At 39.8% G+C, this 27,544-nt stretch overlaps 1 protein-coding gene across 1 annotated transcript in view; it reads right to left on the bottom strand.

The window, feature by feature from the left end:
• Positions 1–207: 207 nt before the first annotated feature.
• Positions 208–27,544, bottom strand: part of ppp2r5a (protein phosphatase 2, regulatory subunit B', alpha isoform) — a 54,959-nt gene continuing 27,622 nt past the window's right edge. Inside the window, exons 3-13 of the mRNA XM_037685898.1 lie at positions 18,181–18,282; positions 16,904–16,996; positions 9,887–10,017; positions 6,387–6,446; positions 5,884–5,992; positions 5,637–5,690; positions 5,505–5,555; positions 5,311–5,430; positions 4,779–4,906; positions 3,971–4,072; positions 208–674 (exon numbers count right to left, since the gene is read on the bottom strand). Coding sequence (XP_037541826.1) covers positions 425–674; positions 3,971–4,072; positions 4,779–4,906; positions 5,311–5,430; positions 5,505–5,555; positions 5,637–5,690; positions 5,884–5,992; positions 6,387–6,446; positions 9,887–10,017; positions 16,904–16,996; positions 18,181–18,282 — 1,200 coding nt within the window. The 3' untranslated portion in view covers positions 208–424. The remainder of the gene's footprint in view (positions 675–3,970; positions 4,073–4,778; positions 4,907–5,310; positions 5,431–5,504; positions 5,556–5,636; positions 5,691–5,883; positions 5,993–6,386; positions 6,447–9,886; positions 10,018–16,903; positions 16,997–18,180; positions 18,283–27,544) is intronic.

Below are 27,544 nucleotides of genomic sequence, written 5' to 3'. Positions count from 1 at the left end.
AGTGTTGGCAGCAACAAGGAAAAGCACATTAAAAATAGACATCTTTAAATAGCCGTTCAGCTGTTCTAAGTGCAGCACAGTCGAAAACAGTAAATTCAAGTCATTATTTCCTCACCCCCCCAACCCACGTCTCATACACAGATTACAAGGAAAACAACTGAATCAGTTAAAAAAACTAAACGAGTCGTTGATCAGACAGAAACAAGAAACTGCAGCCACACTGTAACATCCAAAAATAGTCTTTTTAGGTTCAAATATATATATTTTTTACTTTTGCCAATGAACTGCTGGCATTCTATTTCAATCTAAGTAGATTTAATATACTGCTGAGGTGTAATTTGTGTTACATCTTTTTAAAATCCCCCTGATGTGCCTGAACACTGCGTCAAACCTCTCCGGGTAAAAAAAAATCTGACATCCGCTGTCATTTGGCACGTTGGAGGCTGTCGCTGGCTGCCTCGGCGGGATGTCCGTCGCTCGCGCTGGTGGATGCACCGTCGAGCGCAGCAGCTTCGATGTCGGCCATCACGTCCCCGTGGTTATTGTTGTTGTTCTTGTTGTTGTGGACACCAGGGAGCCTGTGGCTGTTGTTCTGGACCACAGCCGGGTGGCTGAGCTTCAGCTCCTCCAATTTCTTCCACAGCTCGTCCCTCTCCTGCTCCTTCTTCTTCTCCCTGGGATTGATTTATTTTTTAATAAAATATTAATGAAACTGTAGCATTTTAACTTTAAATCACTTCAAGACAATGTGTGAAAAAATATTTCCTGCTACAAAATGAGTCAAAACCAGTTTTTGTAACTAGGCCTGTCACGATAACAAATTTTGCAGGGCGATTAATTGTCTCAGAAATTACTGCGATAAACGATAATATTGTTTGAAATTTGACAATGTTGGTTATTTTGTTTGGAGTGTAGTACCTTTTTTGAACACTAGATCGCAGTATAAGGCTGTTTGAATCGAAGGATGGATAGTGAGGGAGCAACATCTTGTGTCATCAACACACCTCCAGCAAACCGACACCTGGTTATCTTCCCTTGAGCACCGGCTGGGGATGACGTCAGCTGCCCTGCAGACGGAGCGTACTGCAGGGGCCGACAGCGCCGTTAGCGAACAGCCGCTACGAGAGCGGAGCGAGCCGAAGGTCAGAGGGCCCACAGTCTCTTCCCGCCCCTGAACGTGTACGCCAACAGCGTAACGTGTTGTTCGCTGCGGCCGTCTGGAACGCATGCTGGTGAGCTCAGTTGGAGAGCGGTGTCACCGTCTAGGTTACGCTAACTGGAGGCACGGGACGCCGGTCCACCTGGACATCTTGCTCCGATGAAGCCTCCGTCAGGCTCGGCTCCAGGGGGCACTAAGGGAATTTCTGCTCGGTGAACCCCTGCTCTGGAGATGGGTGCAGATTGTGGAGACCGGCCCCCCAATCTACCAGGAAAACCGGCTGTGGCCTCGCCCGTAAGACGTCCTGTTGGGAAAACGAGGCCAGATGGATCAGACGGTGAGCCGGAATGGAACCTAGTAAAAACAACCTTCCCGCCGGATCATCCGAACTGGCGAGAAAGGCGTGGGACGTAAAAAAGGGTCCCTTCATGTCAGCCGCCTCCTGGGTTATGCCGGGCAACCCCAGAGGGCGCCGTGGGCCGGGAGCGGTGTGATCGCCGATGCGAAACGAGGTGGGATGAGGTGAGCATTCGCTCAGCCCCCCTCCACCGACACTACGCTCTCCAGGAGGGAATGAGCAGCGGGGGGCTGCAGCCGAGCGCTGCCTGTCCTGGAGGAACCATTTGATTCGCTCCGAGAGTCGGCGATAAGAGGAAAATTATAAGATGGCGTTGTCCAGCGTGTAGTGACCTGTCACTGAGAAATATTCCTCGGCGCTTACCTTGAAACAAGACTGCTCGACAGCTTCTCCTCGGGGAGGAGAGCTCACCGGGACGACCGGAGGTCGACGTGCCGGGCCAAGCATTCTTAACAAAGGTTGGTCATCTACACAACTTTCCTTCTTCTTCTTCTGACAGTGCTATTAGCTTGTTGAAGAAAAAATGGGAGCCGATTTCCCGCTCTTAACGTAATTTATACGGACCGGGTGAGGTCCACACAGCAGGTGGACGTGGACTAAATTTTTCAGTGCAATGCTTCGCATATCGGGATAAACCCATCAGCGACAGCCTTAAAGGGCGAAGCCTATACGAAATAGAACTGTAGTTTGATATCTGCAAAGTTAGCTGCGTTAGGGCCTCCTTTGTGTGTTTTGATTGGGTTGCCTGTGGCTGCCATCTTCAATTGGGTTATTTTTTAAAGTTAACCCGTTGTAGAGGATCTAATAAATACAGGATTGCAGATATCGGGGGTAATTGTGACTGAGTTTGATCGGACAACGTAGAACGTCTCAACTATTTGACAAAAAAAGTTGAGCACTTTAAGAAGCGAGAAGCAGAAAAGTTTGATCAACATCTTCGACCAATTGGTTAAAATGTGTTAAAGTGTCTAAACTGAAGGAACAAGTGATATCTATGTTTTTACAGAGACAGAGGTCGTTCAGAATATGTAGCAGAAAAACTAAAGTCTCTGTCTGATCGTGACTTTAGTCAATAATCATGTGCCAGACTGAGACAAGTTTGGGTTTTAAACAAACACAGAAACGGCTGATTAATCTACCGGGAAGCTCGAGTTTTAACTGAACAGATTGTTGTGTAAAACGTTTCTCATTCAGCTGCGATCAAAAGTGTTTTCTCTATGAAAACGTGGCAGAGTTCAACATATTTAAAAAATAAAAACTGTGCTACAATGTGCCTAAACTTCTAATAAAGGCCAAAGTTTTTAAAATAAAAAGGGTATAAAACAAATAATTTCACCTTAATCTCAATAAACATTTAGAAAAAGTCATTTTTAACCAGATAGAAGTTTGTTCTTTATGCAAATTGTAATAGTGAATATTAATTTTCAGTACGGTCCAAAGAGATCAAACCTTCTTTGTTTTAATTAGTTATTTCTACAAATCCAAAGCTCATCAGAAAATCCCATTACAGTAGTCCCTCGATACTTTGCAGTTCGATTGTTGCGAACTTGCTCTTTCAAGGTTTTTCCCAAAGCAAGATTGTATACGACTAAAATAAATAAAGTATAAAAAAAATTGTACACGACACACGATTGTCAATTTTAATGACTCATGTAATTGGGACAGTACGAGATACAGTAAAAAGTTAACGAAAAAATACTTCAGATAGGCTCCGCCATTTTGTAGTTTTCTCTCAATAAGCCTACACTGCCAGTCAAAAGGACTACATTACCCAGAAGCCCTGTTAGTGCTTCCAGTCATTGCTTTTTGCTGAAATGGAGGGAAAATTTTGATCCGATCTGAAAAAGTTTGGTCCTTATTCATAATGACTTTGGCGCTCAGTGGATGCAGAGACAATTAGAACCAAACCAGAACCGGACCAGAACTGGACTTCCAGCCTCATCGGTCAATCTGAGCGCTGCTTGTTGGCCCATGAGGCCTCTCAAGCGAGGAGGCTGCTTGTAGGTTCAGTGTTTTCTCTGGAGCTCACCGGGACCTTTTTCATCTGGATTTGGACTAAGTCGGGACCCATTGTGTGGTCAGACACAAAGTCTGCAGAGAGCCGATCAGAACCAGACCAGAATCTGATCAAGGCTCGTTAGTAGTACCCATATAAAATTTTGCAGTACTGTGCAGTACATATACTGTATGCATGTTGTTAAAATTACGTAGGTTTAAGAGTTTCGAAAATTGCAAGAATGTGGGAAGGGTTTATAAAACCTTAAAATACAGATGAATACTAAAATAAATAGTGTTTCTACTTCGTGGTTTTTCCCTTATTATGGGTGGTGGTGGTGGAGGTCTGGTACATAACCCCCGGGATAAACGAGGGACTACAGTATTTTATGAAAATGCTCGCTAATCATCTCCTAAAGCTTCAAGTTTTCTCATCGTAGGACGAGTAAAACCCTCACCGCTGTCTGTCCGTCTTGTAGGAGGAGGTGAGCTCATCGAACAGCGCGCAGTTCATCTCCATCAGAGTCTTCAACACGTTGTAGACCAGAGCTACGATTGTCCTGAGACACACACAGTAAACCAAGTAAAGCTGAGAAGAAAAACAAGTCAACACATTTATGATAATTATGGTACTTCGGTTCTTTACATTTGGCTCAGACTTTCTCGTACATGTTAAAGTAGTCTTTGAAAATAATTTTCCAGGTTACCCATTTTGTTTTTTCCAGAAATATTTGCCCTTTAGCTTCTTTTACACCTAATTTCAGTCCAGCCAAAGATGCAGCTGACCATTTTCAGAGGAACAATTTAAGTTTAGGGCACCGAGCTCCGACTTGTAAAGTTTTCAGCACAGAATCAGTGTTTTATTCGCCTGCAGCAAAAAATGTAAAAAATAATCAACCAAAAATTGAATTTTTAGGATATTTGTGGCAAAATTGAGTGTTGACATGGTTTTTTATGCATTTATAAAAATATTAAACACAAGACGATTTGATGTTTTTTAATGGTATTTTTGCATCAATTAAGTGATTTTCAAATATCTAATACCTTTTATAAAGATGCATTTGTGTCTGTTTGCGTACAAGTACCACAGGAATGTCTCAGAAAGGCAGAAAATGTACTAAAAACAAACAAAAAAAAAATCTGTGCTAAATCAAGTGTGAAGTACTGTGGTGCTCCCTTTAGTTTAGGAACACTCCTGCGCCGACTGTGATTTCGAACCCTCGGTTATTCAGAAACATTCAGCTGAAGGAAACCAGCTGCACGTACTGGTTCCAGTGCTCTTTGGAGATTTTGTACAGGCTGCCGAACATGATGGGAAGGATCTTGTCGATGTTCTCCTCGATGAGGCTGAGGATGTACTCGTTATTCCAAAAGTACAGCGAACGTTCTGCTACCTGTGAGTACAGACAGGAAGTACAGTACTAAATACAGGAAGTACAGTACTACAGACAGGAAGTACAGCTGCTATAAAAGTAAAATCAACGCAGAATCAGACCAACAGAGAACTGAGGTTGTTGGTTTGAAACCCCAAAATGACCCATTTATGTTCATATGTAACCTGTACAAGAAGTATATTACAACTGCACTTTATGTGTGTTTGGTCAATATAATATTTATTTAGTTTAAATACTAAGAAAATATTCAAAATAAAGCTGAAGACTCCCTAATCAATCATTTTGTTTAGTTACTTCAAAAATAAACATTTAGGATTAATTGAAGCTTGAGTTCATGGAAATGATATCCAAGTACTGAACATTTTAAAATTAAATGATTTTTTTTTTAAGTGTTTTACTCGTACCTGAAAATGTGGGTTGGCCACACATTTACTGATCTGTTTAAACAACGGCTCCTGGATCTTTTTGAACTGTGTCGGTTCGATGACGTCCAGAATCTCCTCGAGTTCTCCCAGAAACATCACCTGAGCGGGAGACATAAATATTAAAACTCTGAGCACCGTGGACGCGCTCAGGTGGACAGAGATCTGCAGAATACCTCCTTCTGGCTGCACGTTTTCGGCCAAAACTTCAACAAGCCACGGATCACCTGCAGAGAAAACATGTATGTTCAAATGGACAGTTCGTTTCTACTGTGGTGCTTTAAGTGGAAGATTAAAAATAAAAGTACCGGCTCTGTCAGCGTGGGGTCTTTCTCCAGGAACTGGACCACACAGTAAGCCAGCTAAAGGATCCCAGAAGAACAAGAGAAACAAAATGAGACGATTTTCATTTTCAAACCACCAGACGGAGCTACAACACAGAGACAAGAACGTCAACGCCTGCTGGGGCATTCTTTACAAGCAGCTGGAAGGTTCAGCTGTTCAGCTGGCAGCAAAAACACAAACGAAAACATTCCTTCTGATCCGGTTTTCTACCTGCGCGTGGAAAAGGGCCAGTCCTTTAGCTGTATGTAACGGGATGAGCACCTTCATCAGGAACTGCTTGTGCTCCACTTTCAGAGGCAGCGCAAAACCGTTGATGATACTGTAAACAAACAAACAAAAACAAGAACGGAACAGATTTGGCAAATATCAGAAAACTAAGACGTTCATCCGCAACCAAACAGTTTACTCAGCTTTCATTTTAAACTTTACAAAGGTTTAAAAATGCTCAGAACTGACGACTCGTCACAATATCTATCATGATTTCTTACATCACATGACGTCCTCGTAAAGCCTTTTTATGATTTATTTAAGGCCTTGTTTATTCAACAAGTTGCAGACAAAACTAATTTTATTTACCAACAAACACATTAAAGGAAAGCATGAAATCCTTGTCCTGCAGAAGCTATAATCTGCTGAAGCGTCGTGTTCTGACATGTGCTGAACTAATTAATAATCAGTTTATAAACCATCGTACCTATTAGTCTATTACTCACCTTCCCAGAATCTCCAGCAGTTCTCCTACACCATTGAAGTGTTCAGTTTCATAGATGAACCTGCAAAAGGCAGCGTGGACACGTCACAACAGAAACATAGAGTCCGGGGGCGTTTCTTCTACATATTATTATTCTGATTTAGAAATTGACTCGTCTATATCTGCATGTCAGAGGACTAAATATTATAATTTGTCATTTCTGTTGATCACAAAACGAACTACGTGGCACCATCTCGCCGTGCAGCGCTGTTACGTAGGGACGGAGCCTGACAACCGGGGCACTATTTTTATCCTCGTGGCAGATTGCCAAAGAGGGGGCACCTTGCCGGTTGGAAATGACACTGAGCGTTCCCCGTCTCAATCATCCGCAGCTCATTGTCACGCAGCAACGGGAGCCATAAAGCCGCGACGCATCGCTGCTCAAAGTAAACGGCGCCGCTGACTGAGGAGCCCGAGCAACTCGTCTTGTTCAGAAACGAACGAGCAAACACGGAGCCAAACTAGAGGGGGTTTGTTCAGACTAATGTTGGCTGTTTACAGAGCGAAGCTCCTTAGTGACGACCAACAAAGACAGAAAAGCTCATTTTAAAACAAAGAAATCATAAAAAGCTGAAACAGCCTTTAAGAGCCGTCTCGTTTCGATAAAAATAAATCAAAAACTATTTGAGTTTTTTTTTAAACTTGTTCATTTATTTATAATTTTCTTTGTCCAAAGTAAACAAACAAGTGATTTACTGGAGGTCTCGTGTGTTTCTGCTGCTAGGGGACAAAATCAAAGCATGTTTGAGTGAAAAGGATTTTCAAAAATGGTTCCAGGAAACCAGCAGACCCAACGGATGAACTCCGTCGTCAGTAAAGCAGCTCACATGTTGGAGCCGTTCTCACATCAGACGTTGCCTGGATTTCAAACACCCAGTTATTTTTATTATTTGTATCAGGGATAAACAATTTATTGACCATTTACCGTAAAATCAGAGAGTGACGTGTCAGGACTGCTGCGATATGATAAACCTTAGACCAGTTTAGTCTCTTTGCTCTGAATTGAAGCATCATGACGGCAGAGCAGAAGGAGAAAAGTGAGTGTTGGCAAACAATGAAAATGGTAGTAGTTGAGAGTTGTCCCCAGCACATACTCCAAGAGCTAACAGCTTGAGGAAGGCGGTGAGCGATGCGAGTTTCTTTAAACAATGATAATTATGTGAACGCTCACTCCGTGTGAACACTTGTTTTTCTGCTTGGCTTTTTTTTTCCTTCTTGTTAAGTTTTCCTCAATTTATTTCAGCATAGCATGTGCCGTTTTAGCCATTAGTAGATAAAACCTTCAGCTCATTCGGGAGATGAGTGCTATGACCATTGGTTTTTGGACAGTTCAAAAATATTTTACTTTATTTACAGTTATTTTACCCATAAAAACACATCAAGATCTCTTCAATTAAGAGAGACAGACAGGACAGGAGACCGGGGAGGGAGGGACGAACAGACAGACACTATTAATCCCTGGGGGTAAATTTGAAACATCCATTAGCAAAGAAATTATGATGGATCTTTGAAATCTCGTTCAGCATATACTTGCTTTATTTTGGTCGTCTTGCACCATTTTTTGCCACCAGTCTCCTACTCGATCCTAGCATTAGACCACTTTTAGCTCCTAAATAGCCTTGGGCTACTTTTTAATCAATAATATAGCTAGCGTTCTAATACTTTCAGCTAGTTTTGCTACTTCTGGCTTATATAGTTTTGCTACTTTTAGCTAGCTTTTTGCTACAGTACTTTTTATTAATCACTTAGATAAAAGTTTTGCTTGTTTAGCTAGTGTTTTAATACTTGTACATACAGTTTTGCTCCTTTTGGCTTTTATCTAGCGTTTTGCTCCTTTAAGTTTCTAGTTAAGACTTTTATTTTTAGCTTCTAGCTGGTCTTTTGCTAACTTTTAATTACTCAGTTAATTGGTTTGATTAATAACCTTAACTGGAAAAGGATTTGGACTTTACCAACCAGATACAGTACATGATAAATAATAAAGTAAGAGAAGTATCATTCAAAATTATTCACAGATTTAACCCATCCAAAATTTATTTACAACGGTTTAAAAAGGATATAAATATAATTTTTTTTTTTTGTGTGATGAAAACCCAGAAGATGTCTTTCATTTATTTTGGTCTTGCTCCTTCTCGACTCAATTGTGAAAAAGTATTTGTATTTTGATTTCTACTTTTAAAGAACCAGATCTCTCACTTTGCTTTGAACATGTTTTGTTTGGCTTCACTGACTACCCAACAGCTAAAGAAAAGCAGTTCTATATTATTAATCTTATTATATACCTACCCATGGCATATTCATAAATGTCATTACACTAATCAAAAACCTCTTATCTCCATTTCTGAAAATGAGGTCAAACAATACATCAAAACTATTAAATATTCCACCAACACAAAGGCCATTAAAACTTGAACCTTATGTGCGCTCTTTAATATATTTATGTAACATGGTATTGTAAATTATTGTCTCAGTGTTTGCAAACCCCTGGTGGCTGTTATTTCATTACTGTATACTGCATTTTATTGTACTGTTTTGTATAATTTCAATAAAGATAAAAAAAAAGTTAATTTGTTTGAAACTGGGCATCCCGGTGGCGCAACTGGTAGAGCTGCTGCCTCTCAGCGAGCAGGTCCCTTGGTTCAAATCCCAGTCTGGAGGCTTTTCTGGGTGGAGTTTGCATGTTCTCTCCGTGCATGCGTGGGTTTTCTCCGGGTGCTCCAGTTTCCTCCCACAGACCAAAAACATGCATGTTAGACTGAATGGTAACTCTAAATTGTCTCTAGGAGTGAGTGAGAGAGTGAATGGTTGTTTGTCTCGTTTGTCTCTATGTGTCCCTGTGATGGACTGGAGACCTGTCCAGGGTGTACCCCGCCCCTCGCAGTGATTGCTGGACATGGGCACCAGCGACCCCCGTGACCCAAAATGGAAGTGGGTAAAAGATAATGGATTGATGGATGGTTTGAAACTTTTTGCTAACATTTTGCTACTGTACCGTTGACGTTTAGCTAGTGTTCTACTTTTAGTTTTAATAACTGTTTCAGAAGTTTCAGTAAATTTTGAGTAAAGTCATTCAGCCTTCAGCGTTTGCTCGGTTTCTCTCGTTTTACTTAAATCTTAGTTTTAGTGAAAACACCAAGGAGCTCAGAGTTAATTTGTTCCAACAAACAACAAGCTGCTTCAATTGTATCTATTAAAACGCTCATTTGTCTTGTGTCTATCCAGATATTGTTATCTACAAAGTTATTTCCTCACATCTTGCATCATTTCAGCCACAGTCTGTTTGTTTTGTTTACACTTTCTGTGAACGTGTTTTAAAGCAGATAAATCTGTCCTGAAAAGGATTATTTAATCCCATTTGGACTCCTTTTAAACACAAGACACAAGGAAGCCCAACAAGACGAACAGACACCGAACACAAACCTGCAACATCGAACATATTTCCCCTCTCGATGGATCCCTCACCTTAAAAAGATGTTGTTGATCTGCTTCCTGATGAAGGCTCGCAGACCCAGGAATTTTCCATAAATCCGATGCAGAATAGTCTTCAGGAAGTCCCGCTCCCTCGGGTCCTCGCTGTCAAACAGCTCCAGCAGCTGCACAGACGAAGACAAAACCGCCGTCATTCCTCAGACACTTCGCGTACGCTTAATCACGACAACTCTACTCAAAGTAGATTCCAAGTTAGTTACAGTTAAAAGCCTTTCATGACTTAAAATAAAAAAAAATAAAATACTGTCACGCTAACCGAGACACCAATAGGAACATTATCAATCACCTGTTGAGCTAAACCAGACCATGACGCCTTTAATCCGACAGTTGGTGCGTTCACTTCATGACTCAGCACCTTTACTGCACTGCAAGCGGAGTTTATGATTACTCCTTCTATTTAGGATGTGAGGCGTCTTTATTTCATGTATAGAAGACAAATGTGATGAAAGGCTGAGAAAAAGCCTCATTAGTGATCCACCGCTGAGATTACAGTTTTCTCTGGATTGAGCACGAACAGATGAACAAGAAGAAAGGCTGACGGGCTGGAGGGCTTTTTCCAACGCAATCGTACAAACTGTGACAAATTGCAGTTGTAAACACGGCACTGATTTTTACAGATACAGATGTTATGCATTTACACAATAATTAACAAAAGGATGTTTTTCCATGTTCACATTAAGCTGTGTCTATACAGGTGCTGGTCATAAAATTATAACATCATGAAAAATTTTATTTATTTCAGTAATTCCATTCAAAAAGTCCAAACAGATCTCACTTGTAAATGAGTCTTTGAGGCTCAATGGGATTTATCCATTTAAATAAAGGTTGAATGAATATTCATTCATTATACATAGACTGATATATTTCAAATGTTTATTTCTTTTAATGCTGATGATTATAACTGACAACTAATGAAAACCCCAAATTCAGTATCTCAGAAAATTAGAATATTACTTAAAACCAATAAAAAAAAGGATTTTTAGAAATGTTGGCCAACTGAAAAGTATGAGCATGTACAGCACTCAGTACTTGGGGCTCCTTTTGCCTGGATTACTGCAACAATGCGTCGTGGCATGGAGTCAATCAGTCTGTGGCACTGCTCAGGTGTTATGAGAGCCCAGGTTACTCTGATAGTGGCCTTTAGCTCTTCTGAATTGTTGGGTCTGGCGTATCGCATCTTCCTCTTCACAATACCCCATAGATTTTCTATGGGGTTAAGGTCAGGTGAGTTTGCTGGCCAATTGAGAACCGGTATACCATGGTCCTTAAACAAGGTACTGATAGCTTTAGCACTGTGTGCAGGTGCCAAGTCCTGTTGGAAAATGAAATCTGCGTCTCCATAAAGTTGGTCAGCAGCAAGAAGCATGAAGTGCTCCAAAACTTCCTGGTAGATGGCTGCACTGACCTCGGACCTCAGAAAATGCAGTGGATCAACACCAACAGATGACATGGCCCCCAAACCATCACCAACTGTGGAAACTTGACACTGAACCTCAAGAAACATGTGTTCTGTGTCTCTCCTCTCTTCCTCCAGACTCTGGGACCTTGCTTTCCAAAGCAAATGCAAAATTTACTTTCATCAGAGAACATAACTTTGAACCACTCAGCAGCAGTCCCATGCGAGATGCTTTGGACGCTGACTCTTGTTCAAGAGTGGCTTGACACAAGGAATGTTACAGCTAAAACACCTGTCTTGCATATGTCTGTGCGTGGTGGTTCTTGAAGCACTGACTCCAGCTGCAGTTCACTCTTTGTGAATCTCCCCCACATTGAATGGGTTTTGTTTCACAATCCTCTCCAGGGTGCAGTTATACCTATTGCTTGTACACTTTTTTTCTACCACATTGGTTACTTCCCTTCACCCCTCTATTAATATGCTTGGACACAGAGCTCGGTGAACAGCCAGCCTATTTAGAAATTACCTTTTGTGTCTTGCCCTCTCAAGGTGTCAATGGTCGTCTTTTGGACAACTGTCAAGTCAGCAGTTTCTCCATGATTGTGTAGCCTACAGAACTAGACAGAGATCATTTAAAGGCCTTTGCAGGTGTTTTGAGTTAATTAGCTGATTAGAGTGTGGCACCAGGTGTCTTCAATATTGAACCTTTTCACAATATTCTGTTTTTCTGAGATAATGACTGGGGTTTTATTACTTGTCAGTTATAATCACCAACATTAAAAGAAATAAACATTTGAAATACCAGTATAATCAGTCTATGTGTAATGAATGAATATAATATACAAGTTTCACTTTTTGAATGGAATTACTGAAATAAATCAACTTTTTCATGATATTCTAATTTTATGACCAGCACCTGTATATTGTTAGGTGTGCAGGTTTTATCGTCACCTACCACCGAAGGCAAAAGGCTTTAACGTTTGAGTGTGTGTTCATTTGTAACGTAAGCAAAATCACTCATGAACTGCTGGAAACGTTCAGAAGCTAATCACTGCATGAACATCTGCAGCTGACTAACTTTTGGAGTAAACCCCATTTAAGATGGCCACCACAGCTCATCAGTGTTGGCAAACCCCCAAATGACTTTAACTCAGTCAGTTTTACAGATACCGAGCTGAGGTTTGGTGTGGTAGTAGCAGAGTCACGAAAATTTAATTTTCTGAGCACGATCACATCTTGTGAGATCGAACAATAGTTGTATGAGATCACGCATAATGTCATTTACAAGGTTTGATCAAAACAGCTCCTTCTTAGCATAATTTTAGTTAAAACCTCTGAAATGAAAGACAGCGGGTGATATGCAATCTGTCAAGGAATGTTAGGGCTCGATTCTTTACGGAGATGAGACGTATGCTGTAGGATTCATCATCCATCACTCCAAGAGATTTGTTGCCATTGTTAAAAAGAAAAGTTCTTCTTTAGTGTTCTGTGGTGGCTTTGAGGCAGACCTGCCTGAATGATCAAACCTTCTGTTTACCAGCTTCTTCCATCTTGTTGCACATACAGCACGTGTGTTTGAGTGCCCTTCCCTCTGGTACAGAGCAGCTATTTGCTGTAACACGTGATTACTCATCATAACAATACGGCTGAAGACAGTAAAGACACAGAGCATGCATCAGGATAAAGCCACAGAGTTCAAAAGAAATGCTCCGATGCTCACCTTCTATTTGAATGTTAGGAGCACCTTGGTCACGAGGAAGTTTTCTGTTTTTACTCCCGTGTAGAGCCAAGAAAAGGCTTTCATTATAACGGTGCTTGTTTTTCTTTTTTCTGTGGCATTGTGCTGATTCATATAATGTGTTTGGCTGCTCTACATTCCTCAGTTGTGTTGCCCAGTGAGTGAAATGTAATTGGAGATTAGCACAAGAACGTCAAGAGTTTGCAACATGTTTCAGTTTATCCCTGTTCCCTGAAAAGACTCGGAGCTCTGCAGTGAATTTTGAGGATTGTCGGAGATCCCGCTTTTTAAAAAAATCATGATGTGAGAAACATTTATGCCCTGAATCACCTAATGTGAGCCCTAATACCTTAATCAATTATAGCCTGAATGATCTCAAGAGACATTAAACCTTAGTTTACAGTTATATGTTGGGTTGACAAGGCGATGAATACTTTGAGTCAGTGAAGGAAACCGTTTTGTCAAAGAGGCAGACAAGAAAACAGAACTTGTAGGGCAGTATTTGTGGAGTTACATCGAGAACAACTTACTGTGCACATCTTACACGGATGGACAGATAGAGACAATGCAGGGAACAAGGGGTTTGACATTTCTTTGTTAATTGGATGTTAAGCTGGGGTATACAAGTTTTTAACAAAGAGGTCACCTGTGAGCTTGAAATCAATAAAGAACATTGTTGACCCATGAAGTGTCCAGCAGAGCAATTTGACATTTCTATGTTAAAGGGTTATTAATTTAGGGCAAGGGCAAAAAAGTGTCCACAGACAGTTGGACGGACGAAGCTCAAGACGTATAAAAACAACTTGAGGAACAAGACGAACACAGCAGGTTTTCTTTCCTGCAATAAAAAGCTGAGGCGTCAAACACACAATGGTATTTCTGGTATGAAGTCTCCAACCCTGTGCTGTAATAAAACTAAATATTGAAAATATCCAATTAAGACTTTATATCGTCCCAACTCATTTTTTTAAATGACTCAGAACTGTATCGAGGATAAAAACATCTTCAGTTCTAACAAAGTAATACGTAAGCCTAATTTTTTAGCTCCAGATACGAGACAATTTTCTTAAAAGACTCGACTCAAGCCTTTTAATTCAGTTCAATTCAGTTTATTTATATAATAGCACCAAGTCATCTCAGGGCACTGAACAGAAACATTCATATACATGAAAAATTAACATTATCTGAGGAGCAGACTGCTTTGAGTTTAACTTCATCACAGACTCATCTTGAGCAAGCATGAAGGAGACAGTGGAAAGGAAAAACTCTCAGGAGGAAGAAACCTTTAGCAGAACCAGGCTCAGGACAAGCAGCTTCGACCGGCTGGGTTTGAGAGGAACAGATACACAATGGCAGGTCAAGCATCACATAGATAGAAATAATATCAAATGAAAACTATTCAATTTTAACAATTAATTTAAGGAAATGAGGTCAATTTGTCCTCGAGTAGTCTATGCCTATAGCAGCATAACAAGCCAACCCTAACTATAGGATTTATCAAAAAGGAAAGACTTAAGCCCAGTTTTAAAACTGGACAATGTGTCAGCCTCACGGACAGAAACTGGAAGTTGGTTCCACAAGAGAGGAGCCTGATAACTGAAAGATCTTCCTCCCATTTTGCTCTTGGAAACTCTAGGAACCGCAAGTAAGCCTGCAGTTTGAGAGCAAAGTGCTCTGTTAGTAAAATATGTCACAATAAGATCTGTAATATAAGATGGAGCTAGGTTGTTGAAGTATTTGTAGGTTAGAAGTAAGATTTTGAATTCATTGAGATAAATGTTTTGTGTCTTGGCATGTCATTTAATGTAAAATGAATACATCTATAAATCATAAACAACAACAATCATGCTTGGTGCAATTAGTTTTCAGAGTTACATAAACATTCTGAGCAACAGTAGCGCTGAGCTGATCGATGACAACGAAACAGGATATGGACTCTGGGTCTGTCTCTCTAATGAAATGAAAGCAGCCTCAGTTTGATACAGGCGTGCTGCTTCTGCCTGAGGGAACATCAATATTAAATCACAGCAGGTCACATCAGGACCCGAGTTCTACCAGGAGCCCGATCGACATACAACAAAGTCATCAGAGGCTCTCTTTACGACAAAGCCCTAAACAGACATTAATAAACAACGTGCTGATGCATTTCAATTTAACAAATCTTTATCACTCAGTTTTATGGTGAAAAAGGATCATACTTTCAGTTATTACGATCACAAACTGGGCCTAATAACTTCTATTAATCCAACAATTTTATACTGTCATTGTAAGATGTTGGGTCAAAATTACTTTTTACTGGGAGAGCAGCATTGTTTGTGTGTCTGATCCTCCTACAGATACTGGTTTTTTTTTATAGATTACCAACAGTGCAATGAAAAGTCTTAAGCATTGAATGCAAGTGTTTCAAAAACATGCAACAAAGCAAAGATTTTAGATAATCTGAATTAAAAATAAAACTTGTTTGTCAGCTTAAGAGCATTCCTGTCAGAAACTATCTGTAAAGATGAACATATTGTTTTAGTTAAACTTTGTTTTTAACAAAACGATAAGAAAAGGAGTCACTGAGTTAAAGTACAAAAGAAAGTATGATTTTTTTTAAAAATTATTTTTATGACAAAAATCCACTTTATAAATGTTGGAAACAATGGTTGTTTTTAATCCGCACAGCACCGAGGTGTAAATTAGCTTAAGCATTAAAAACATTATTCCTTACTTTGAATTTACTAATGTTATGTAAACACAACGGCTTGCTGTAAGAAAACAAAAATATCAAATTAAAACCAAATACCAGCAGATGTCAAATGTTAATTTGATACTTGAGATGCTTTTTTAAATTGAGTAAAAACAAAAATCTTTATTGCAAAATTCCCGATAAATAAAAACTAAAACGGATAAAGGATAAATCGTTTGTTTTAAACTCGTTCACCCTACCATCTGCCTTTAAAGTTACAATCACAGTCTAATTTGAAACATAATAAAAGATTAAAAACTAATGACCCCCGCGACCTGAAAAGGAAGAAGCAGGTAAAGATAATGGATGGATGGATGTTGAACTCAGGTTTCTGAAAATGCTCACATTACGCTAAACTAAAATGTCTCATGGCAACATAAAAAAACCTTTAAACACGCCCTGATCACGTGTCCAGCCACATGTTTCACATGTGGTTATTTCCCAGGACGATGGCCGTTTTCTCCAGCAGCTGTGCGGAGCACGAGACCATCCAGTAACACCAGAACAGCTTAAACCAAAATAAACTTGTAAGGTAAAAACCAGGCAGTTTACTCTACTTTGGATTTTTCTTGTGAACCTCTGAAAGCTTCTCCCCGACACACTTTGGCTTCGTCACATCTCAGCGGGGAACTGCGAGGATCTCCTCCCACGCCGTGCGCTTATTAAGATAATTTACCCTAATCAGGATTTGTTTTCCCTCCTGTAACACCAGCCAAACCTCCACCTTGTTCTCTTTGCCCTCACCACACTCAACTTTTCTCCTACCAAAGAGTAAACAACAGGCGGCTATTTAAAGCTCCCAAACGACACTCGCATCATGGAAAGACGGAGCAGGCACCTCGGATGTGGCCCGGCTGACATTCCAGACCTTATAATGCCTGTTGGCGGCTGCTGTGCAAGAAGTGAAACATTCCTTCAGTAGGTGGGTGCTAAACATGAACATATGGAGACGGGCGAGAGCAGACTGACATATCTGCAGAAGACTTACTGAAGGCTGGTGACGAGCGGTGGTAAATATGGACAAACTCAACACATATGACAACACCAAGTTGCAGAGAAATCGAAAAATTTGCAGCTGTAGGTACAAAACTGAAATGAAAACTTCTGGGGGAAAAAGGTGCCCACCTGCAGAACAAACTTCTGATCGATGTGTCTCTTTGCGATGCTGGGTTGAAAGTCTGGATTCTCTAAGAAGCGCAGCAGGAACTCGTACACCAGCTGAAAAAAACCGAATAGGAATAAACACTCGACTACGATTCTACACACACAACTATGAAAGACTACGAGTTTCCAGCAATTACTGACAGAAGCTATGTTTACATGTGCAAAATTCTTTGACCGGATTGAAATGTTCTCAGATTAAATAATCCGAATGTATCGTTTACATGGGCACAATCTGTTCACGACGAGCGTTTACATGCAGCGGGGTTTTATTCTGAACAGAAGTACTGATGTGCGCAGAGTGGTAAACTCGCCTTAAAAAAAAAAACACAGAAGAAGAAGTTCTACTTCCACTTTACTTTCAGGATGAACGTAAACAAACCTGTGCGCCCAAAATGGACCCGCGACAGGTTTTCATGACGTGGAGACGTTACTGCACTCCCTTATTGAGCTACAGGTAACACAGATTATTTTGAGCTCTTTCAAAGTTTTTAGTAGAAATGTTGCGTCGTTCACTGACCAGTTTTGCTTCCGCGACATGCTAGTTTTATTGTTGTTATTACACTACCGTTGATATATATATATTTTTTTTTACTAGCCTTATTGCATAGGTCACTTTACCTACACCAATATCAAGGATTTCATACATACACTGTGTACATTTACTTCATATGCTGCTTTGCCACTTACTACAAATATCAATGTCAGGACCTTCACTTCATTTCATTTTATTTTATAGATATAATTAAAAAAAAATTTTAATACCGCTATAGTACAATTTAAGACAGTATCATACTTTTATTATTTCCTTTTATGCTTATGTTTATTAAATGTTTTAATGTTAAATGGTTATTGTTGTACCGGGGTCTGAGAGTAATGTAATTTCAATCCTGTGTATGTCCTGTACATATCGCAGTTTTTGACAATAAAGTGACTTTGACTTGATGATTATTAGCATTAGCCAGGCGGATGACATGGGTCGCACATGCGCAGTTTGGTCAGTTTTTCACGATCGGGAAAAAAAAATGAAGAGATTAAGTGTTTACATGCACACTTTTCGGATTATGAATCGGCATAAACCACCTGTCTCATTCCGATTACAAATTCTTTCAGATCGAGCTGAATAAACAAAAAATTATCCGAATGAGGCGTTTACATGATGCATTTTTATTCCGAATGGCCGTTTAATCCGATTACTTGTGTCCATGTAAACACAGCTAGAGTGAAGCGTCAAAACATACCTGAATATGAGGCCAGGAAGCTTCTAGAGTGGGTTCGTCTTCTTCTGGGTCAAAATCTGGGTTATCACTTGGAGGAAGAGCCCGGAAAACATTAGTAGTGATCTGAAAAAAACAAAAAACAAACAAACAAAAAAAAAAGTAGTTGTTTAAATTAGTCAAAAACAAATAAACATGAAAGACGACAGAAATTTAACATATATTTCTGCTTTTTAAAGTTACAGTTATTATAAATGATCATTTTGGCTGTAGTCAGATTACAAAGATGTGTTTAAACATTAATGTGTGATTCATTCATTCATTCAACCTTTATTTAGACAGGTTAATCCCATTGAGCCTCGGGGACTCATTTACAAGAGAGACCTGATTTTAACAAAGAGTGATGACAACAGTAGACAACAAAGACTACAATAGATAATCATACAGGATGCGTACAAATTGGGAATAACAAGTGAAAGTAAAATGGTATTAAAAAAATGTAACAAAAAACATAGGTTGTAAGGTGATGTCTAATTCTGTACTGAACCATGACAGCACAGTTTGAAGTCTGTGCTTAAAGATGATACAAGTAGGAGAGAAGACATATCTACAGAAGATTAACAGCATCTGAAAGACGAGTCTTAAAAACAAATAAACCCAACAAGGACCTGTCAAGACCTGACAGATGGATCACTGATTGCACAACAAGTTTGCACCTCATAGATTGTTGGTCTTCTTCTTGGTGTAAAAAAAAACAAACATTTTCTGTCACAATATTTTCTGCATTTTTATGGATTCAGCTTAAGAAATTGGCATAACCTGTCTGTTATAGGGTCTTAGAAACAAATTGTGCAAAAAAAATCCAATATAATCGTCGTCGTTTAGTCATTGGACAAACCACTGGCACATCCCTTTGTATGCCTGAATGATTCATAGGTCAGAATAAAGTGGCCTAAAAAAAGAAAAATCTTCTGAATATGATCAGCTACTGGATCTAAATAGGAGTGAAAAATCAGCCAAGGTCCAAAGAACAACGTCACATAAACCTTTATTTAAAAGCCTGCTGATGAAAATCACTTTACCGTAGTTATTGAACGTCTCCTTGAAAACAAAACAATAAAACTTGAGGGATAAATCGAGACTTTTGCACGCACTGTACGTTTCAGCCCAGCAGGGACTATTTTTTCTCGATGTATTATTCAGCACAACCAGTTATGTATTCAGCCTCCGGGCTTTCACACCTGCCTGTAACAGCGGGGCTTCTGGAGTGATATTCAATCTCCGTTTCCTTCAGCACAAATAGCTCCAAACACAACTAACTCAGGCCTCCCTTAACGTTTATCAGTCCTCTTTGTGTACAGCACGACTGAGAGCTTTAAATTATTTAGGAACGCTGAGTCAAGCATTCAGATTATCGCTTTACTATTTCTAGTTTCTTCCGTATGTTTTTTGGAAACTACTTCCTCATACTTTGTGTTATTGTAACCTTTCATAAATCAAAATGTTCTGGCTGGTTGGGAATAATGTGCCATCAGGTTTGGTTGCTGTAACAACTATACTTATTGAAAACAAAACTTCCCATAGAAAATATGCTGAGATTTCCTTTGGTTCATACAAAACTGCTTTTTTAATCTGCACTGGCATTTTTGTCTAATGCTACTTGTAGCTTTTTAGCTACTGTTCTGCTTCTTTTAGCCATCATATATCCTTTTAGATATGGAGAGGGGGAGTGGTGGCACAGAGGCTAGAGAAGGCGAGCCTGTGATTGGAAGGTCAAAGGTTCGAACCCCCAGACGGACATACAACATCAAAATGTGGGTGGGAAAGGTGAAGCACCCACACCTGCCTCCACCTTCATTTGCCCCACTCTGGGCCCTTGAGCAAGGCCTTAACCCCCACAATCTGCTCCCCTGGGCACCCTGGTTGGCAGCTCTGTGCTCCACACAGAGGGCTGTGGTAGCTCGGTGGTCTGTGGTTGTGTCAGGAAGGGCAACTGGCATAAAAACAATTGCCAAGTTTTTGTGCAAGTTTGCTTGCTGTGGCAACCCCTCAAGAAGGAAGCAGCCGAAAGAAGAAAAAATAAAATTTCCTTTTAGATATATACGTTTGCTATTATTTAGCTGAATTTAGCTATAACATGTTCTATGTTTATTTAAGTTTGTGTTGCTAATTCAAGCTTTTAGCTCCAGTTTTAACATTTTGCCAATTTTAGCATCCGTTTTGCTCATTTTAGATGCTATTTTACACATTTTTACTCCTAGCTAAAGTTAAGATGCTTACTGTTCTACAGCTTTTAGCTAGCTTTGTTGCTTTTAGCTTGTACTGTTCTGCTACTTTGGGAGTGTTTCGTTCTCAGCTCGTTCTGTTGCTTTCAGATCGTGTTGTCCTCATTTTAGCTGATCTGTTTGTTGTGACTTTAAAACTCGGTTTTAGCTCCTTCTGCAAATTTCAGCTCAGTTATTTAGCAGTCAGCATTCACGTCACATTTTCCTCTAGTTAGTCAAGCATCTCCGACACCTGAAGTCCCTGAATAATTTATGTGATAAATAAGCTGTTTCTAAAACTGTAAATAAACCCTAAAACAAGCCAACACATTAGCACTGTGGAAACTTGGGAAGTGGAAAGGACAGCAACCTTTCTTCTGGACAATCTCTGAGCATTTTGAGGATATTTGTTGCTGCTTTAGAAACAGAAAACTACTTGGTAAAGCATTACAGATTCAGCATCTGTCACAACACCCTATTAAAATTCTGCACCAGAGACAATCACTGCAGACAGGTCACTGCCACCTCCATCCCGCTTTTGTTATTTTTAGTCAGGGTAAATTTCAGAATGACACACGCAGCAGCAGCAGGCAGCTGGAAAAGGCAGTATTATGTAATTGGATGCACAACCTCATGCTGAAGTGATAAAGGCAACATGAAATTAACTATTGGCAGCTGGAAAATCCAGCTGACACTAATGGGAGAGGAAGGCAGCGGCAAAGGGACTTAAACCTCAGCAGCAACCCAAATTCTGACACGCTGAAACTCTACTAAAAAGAAAAGATAAAGCTTTCAGTTTGAGTATAAGTTCTGAACAATCAGGTTTAATTACCATGGATAAAAAAAAAGGTATTTACAGACAAACAATAATAAAAGCTGGGTAATAAACTAACAATAATCCAATGTGTTAAAGTAGCTTCTAAAAGAACTTAATGTTATAAGAAGTGTTTGCTGTCAAATTGTTTTTAGGTTGTTATGCGCATTTTGCCTACCTAGATAAAGTGGATGGAAATAAGTTAGTAACTAAATCTGACACATTGCATCTTTCTCTCATAAGTATGATGTTTTTTTGTACAAAGTCCCTGCTCAATAAACTAAACTGAATGGTTTAGATGCAGCATGGACTCACATCAATCCTACCTTGTAAGGACTGTGTGAAAATGGGAAGCTCCCTGCCAAGGCTTGCAACATCTGTTTCAAAGCACAGCTGCTTTAGTTTTGTAGCAACATGACAATGTGCACGTGGAGTTTGCACGCTTGCACTCAAAAGGCCACTTCGTGCATGGCCCAGACTGTTCAAGACGTTGAATTAAAATGACCAAATATGTTCTGAAAAACAGGGTAAATGCTGAATTTAAAATTATTTATACTCCAGGTTTTGATGCACTCAACAATGTTTATGTTGCTTTGACAAAGAAGATAGACGTTTGTATTATCAGCTGAAACAAATAGTAAAAGTTAGCTCTTCTGCTGCCTCTGCTAAGAGCGGTTAGCTGCCATTTCATCGCTCGTTACATTCCTTTTACTTTGGAGGAGTCCTACACAGCAGAGCAGCTGTTTGTCAGTTGATGAAAACACCATCTGCCAACATCGAGCATTTATTTATTTATTTCTTAAACGCAGCAGCAACACGACCTGTTGACTCCCTGCAGTGTTCATTCAGCACAATTACATCTGACAAGTTTCAGACTGATTGCTTTCATAGGAACTTTGGAGAAAAGATGCAGCGAAGTCACATTTAAACACTTAAACACATTATCTGAAAGCCTTTAAACTCGTACATCTAACTCTGTTTAATATTTAATGCTTCTGTGCCAATTAGGCAAAAAAATGTAGTTTAACAAGAAGATTTATGCTTCAATTAATTATCAATTACTTTGAAATACCAAAATGACTAAACTCCATCCACCAAGATGACAACACTCACCCCCACCCCACCACAGAGTGGAGTTTATCAGAGACTACCTCCAGCACTTGGGATGGAACGGACGCCCTGAAGTCGTGACTTTGATCTTGTTGAACACCTGTAGGATCAGGCTGTTCGTTCCAGAGTGACCAATATGATCATATTTGTTATGTTTGGAAATGCAGGAAATGCTCATCAAAGATGGGATACCATCCCACAGCGATGTGTGACCAAGCGGTTGATAAGCATGAGGAAGAGGTAGGTACCAGGCTGTTGTGGCTGTGTATTGTTCTTCCACATGCTACTAAGACCCTTGTTTGTTAAAGGAATAAATTGTTAAATTACCACCATGTCTTATTTCTTCTAGTTTAAATCATCCGATCCAATAAACACCAAACAAAAGCCAAAAGCAGAATGAGCTGTTTGGCATCGACAGCAAACACTGGGCAAGTTTTTCACGAGTGCAACCCACATACTAAACTCTGCTGCTCAACCCACCAATGCAGCTTCCTTTCAAATGTGGCACCATATAAGCAGAAATCAACAGACTTTCCAACTGTATAAGATTTATTGCAAAGAAGCATTGTTATAACAAAAATATAATTGAACAAACACATTTTCTTGCTTGCTGTGCTGATTTAAGACTTGCAGAAAACTCAAACCGCATTAAAGCTTTATACCGTAAATGCTGCTGGGTCTAAGCTTAGTATGGCAAATGAAATGTTGCAAATGGTAAATGGACTACACTTATAGAGCACTTTTCAATCTTATCAAGATACTTAAAGCGCTTTACAACACAACCTGTGCCCTCATTTACCCATTCATACAGCACCCTACTAGATCTCTTCAAAGCTAATCTGAATCTGTAGAAACTAATCAGTGCTTTATCATGTTCATATACCAACACACATCGGAGGCAATGAGGGGTTCAGTGTCTAGCCCAGGGACACTTGAGCATGTGACTGCTGGTGGAATCAAACCCCCAACTTTTGCATTGGCGGACAACTGCTCTAACCACTCAGCTACAGCTGCCCCAGAAGAGACATAATAACTACAAAGCACAGAAAGATGGATAATTTACCACAAACGCATCAGAAGCAGTTATTTGGATCCCACAGTCACTTCAGTGTATTGAAAAATAACTAAAGTTGGACATAACAAGAGAAAACACCGTGGGAGGATGGCAAACATGAGAGGCGTGTGAGATATTTTCATAGGAGGAAAAAGGAAAGAGTTATTTTGTGTTTGAGAGTGATGTAGGAGGATTTAGAACAGGCTGTTCTTAAGTGTCAGAGCTGAAGGTGAAACTGGTGAAGGTTTGCTGGTGATGAGAATCTCAAGCTTTGTTTATGAGCGATAGCAACAAACACGTAGCAACAAGTCTTTGAAGAGAGCAAGAGAGGAAGGTGCAACAAAGTGCAAGAATCGAGGTCATCCAGCAGCAAAATGAAGGAAACGTAGTAAATTGAAGCAAATGAATTCAGTCAGTCTGTTTTTTTTAGCCGAACTTGTCACTTTTCTACATTAATCCATGCTATAAATTCAAGAATTTAATTAATTAATTAAGAATAGTTAATTCTACTGTTATAGTAAAGCTGTTTTGATGTAGCCATTTATACCAGACAACCTTCATGATCAAGGCAGCGCTCCGTGTTGCAGCACCATAAGCCGTCGTCTCCTCCCTGTCATGTGATGCCAAGCGGAGCATCCAGGAGAGCAATTATTTAAGTCTGCTTTCTGGCAGTGTGGCTGCGGTTTGTCTAACCTCATTCAGAAGCTGTCTGCAGTGCAGATACATGGCTCTGAGCTGAGCTTTCTCCATAGCTGTGTTTCTTTTCATCAGTCATAACCAACATGGAAATTAGGTTCACAAGGAGGACACGCTGTGCACCAGCAGGAGTTATGCATCTTACATTGTACCCAGGAACAAGCCTGTTAACCTGCTGGTGACCAGCTTTCTGTGTACTTTGAAGCTCTTATAGTAATTTAGAAAACTACAGTTGTTAAACGTATTAATTAGATGCGATTAAGAATAGGTCATCAATATATCTGAAATAAAATTAGTCTCGTTTTTATTTCCTTTCACATTTTTATTTGTAAGTTTTTTAGGCTACAATGTCCTCAGCTCATGTTTGAGTATCAGGAGGCTACAATAAAACATCTCACTCTCTGATTTAGTTTCACAACGACATTCCAAAAATGTAGACGTTTTCTTGCTCCAACTCATCTGATTCTAAGATCCTGTTCACATCTGATACTAAATAACTATTAGATTGAACTCGGATAGCACTAAACACAGGTCTGAATGGCCTCGAAGCGCACTGAAAATGTTTTTACAAACTAATTTCAGAGGTGGTCTGGAGCTCTTTGAGCTGCAGATGTTTGGCAGTCTGAACACAGTTGGTCCTGAGGCTTGATGTAGGACCTCCTACTGAACTGACAAGGACCCACACAAAAAGTTATGTTGCATGGTAAAAAAAAAAAAAGTTGATTAAAAATAGTTAAAACAGCCATCCTTGAGAATACAATGAAAGTTTTTATCCCTCTCTGCTAAACCGAGTATCCCTTTCAATATCATGTCCATTTTGTCAGGATGTTGTTAACCAAAGTTGATTGAAGGATGCTGCATGGCGAGTTTTTCTTTGCCTTGTTTGTTCCACAGAGCGATATAAAACACTACAGGGTGCAATGGTCGCGTGACATTAACTGCAGCAACAGTGGCCATTACCAAGATGGCCAAACATCTGCACTTCGTGTTTTATTTTTGAATTAAATTAAGTTATTGGAAAGGGGAATGGTGGTCAGGAGGTTAGAGAAGGCGAGCATGCGATCAGAAGGTCAAAGGTTGTTCTACTCCCTGGACGGACATCATCAAAATGTGGGTGGGAAAGGTGAAGCACCCACACCTGCATCCACCCTCATTTGCCCCACTTGGGGCTCTTGAGCAAGCCCTTAACCCCCACCATCTACTCTCCAGGAATGCATTAGATAGCAGATCTCTGCTCCACACAGAGGGCTGTGGTAGCTCAGTGGTCTATGGTTGCATCAAGAAAGACATGTGGCTAAAAAAACAAATGCGACCTCAGAGGAAGGGAGCAGCCAAAAGAAGAAAAAAGAAGATTAAGTTATTGGAAAGACATTAATAATAATTTGTGACACAGATCCAGTTGGGTTTGCTGTTTAACAGTTGGCTGTGAGCAGTTGCTTGTTTTAAACACCACCTTAGCTTCTCCACAATGTCACAAATGTAAACAATGGGCAGGGTGGGCAGTGCATGCTCTAGTGGTTTTATATACAGTAGTCCCTCATTTATCGCGGGGGTTCCATACACTGCGATAAGTGAAAAACCGCAAAGTAGGGATACAGTAGTCCAAGTTCAAATTCAAGTACAGTAAACTTTGTCATGACATGTGCCAGGCTGTAATCACACTCACTCATCACCGGTTACTCCCAATCTCCCTCCTTAAATAAACAATTTAAATTTCAATACTGCAATATTTTAAATAAACAATCCATCCACAATCTGCTCCACCCACGGAGCAGAAATGCACTTCTTGATCAGTTACACTGTAACTACTGAACATAGATGTTCTAAAATAATTAAAAATAACTTTTAACACTTTTATATTCTGCGATTATGACAATTTTATGACGTGACACACTTTGAATTTTAAGTTGGAAGACAAAGGTCGATCGGTGCATCTGGACATCAAAGGGTTAACCCTCCACAAAGCTGCTGCAGCAGGAGAAATGTGTGTGTGGCAGAGGAGATCAGCTGATCAGCTGCAGGACAAAGCTTCCCCCTGCACTTGTGGGCTGCACACATGGTGCAAAATCATTTTAAATAATTTATTTTAAATAAAAAAAATCCATGGCTCATCCATCAATCAGCCAACTGTGTCATGCCCAATTTTACTTTGAAAAACGGCGATATAGCGAATCAGTGAAAAATGAACCACGAAGTAGCGAGGGACTACTGTAACTCTATGATTTGCCCTGATTATTTGAGAGAAAACTGGACCTGATGTGTGATAATGAGCAGTCAATCACAGTATAACAATCCAAGCAGCATTAGCATTACTCGCATAACTAAACATATAAATGATGGTAAGTTTACATTGAAGCTGTGCAGGCGAGTCTTTGATCCGACACTGGACTCTGTAAAGTCCTAAATAATTGTATTATGATACAGTATTGTTACCCATTTACCTACCTAAAATGTCACTAATGGCTGAACCATGTTAAGGTCAAAATAATAATATAGCTCAGATGTCTGAATGCATTATTTTTAAAGATCATTAGACCAGCTGTCACGCTGATTTAACAGCTCCCGGACAGCTGTGAACGCTCTCAATCAGAGCTGCCCACTAGCAGCCGATTTCACCCAAGGTGGACATACTGTACATGGTCAGGTCTGAACGAGGCCTAAGGAATAAAATACTATAAGGATTCAAGGATATAAAAGCTTGTCGTCAACACTCGTAGACAACTGTTAATGACTCATCATTTTAAACCAAAAAAGTTGAAGCCAAAAAAAAAAAACATCTGTGCAGTAGAACAGTGTGCATTATGATGCGTTTACAGATATTTATGCCTTCTTTACCTGCGACAAGTTACACAAAAATGACAAATCACTTTGTTTTCACCTTGGTTGCTCCAATAAACACATTTTCAAGATACTAAATCACAATTAATATAATAGAAAACAAACATCTGCCATTTAAATTCTGACGCCAGATTTGTTTTGGTTGACACAGTTGGCATTTATTTCAATCTTTATCCCCGAAGCTGCCATCCTGTAGTCAACATCTGCAAAACAAAGACAGCTTTTAATCAGAATGTACTGAAACAGATTGCAGAAGCTCTTCGGTTTCTCTTTAGTGAAAACATGAACATGTTCTTGTTTAATTTGTAAATACAGATGAGAATAAAACAACGTAAAAAGTTTTTTTTTTCTATAGGATTTTGGTGCAACAAAGTCCATCCTAGTTTTGCTTGTGAGTGCACCATCAGGTGTTTTGTAGGGGGCTGCTACACTGAACTAAATCCTAAATCAATAGTTGCAAAGCATGACATGAATTGCTGCCTACAATCCATTAGTAATCTGTAGACTCCTTGACTCAGCTGAGGATGTGCTCAGTTGTATCCAGCATGATAATCTCCACCGTGAAGTGAATCATTGCAGCACCGACTGCCGTCTCCTAAAAGCTGCACATGA

Source organism: Nematolebias whitei, chromosome 12 (assembly GCF_014905685.2).
Source record: "Nematolebias whitei isolate Nwh7 chromosome 12, NemWhi1, whole genome shotgun sequence".
NCBI classification, from domain to species: Eukaryota; Metazoa; Chordata; class Actinopteri; order Cyprinodontiformes; family Rivulidae; genus Nematolebias; species Nematolebias whitei.
Note: the sequence above shows the minus strand (reverse complement) of the source record. Positions and strands in the feature narration are given on the sequence as shown.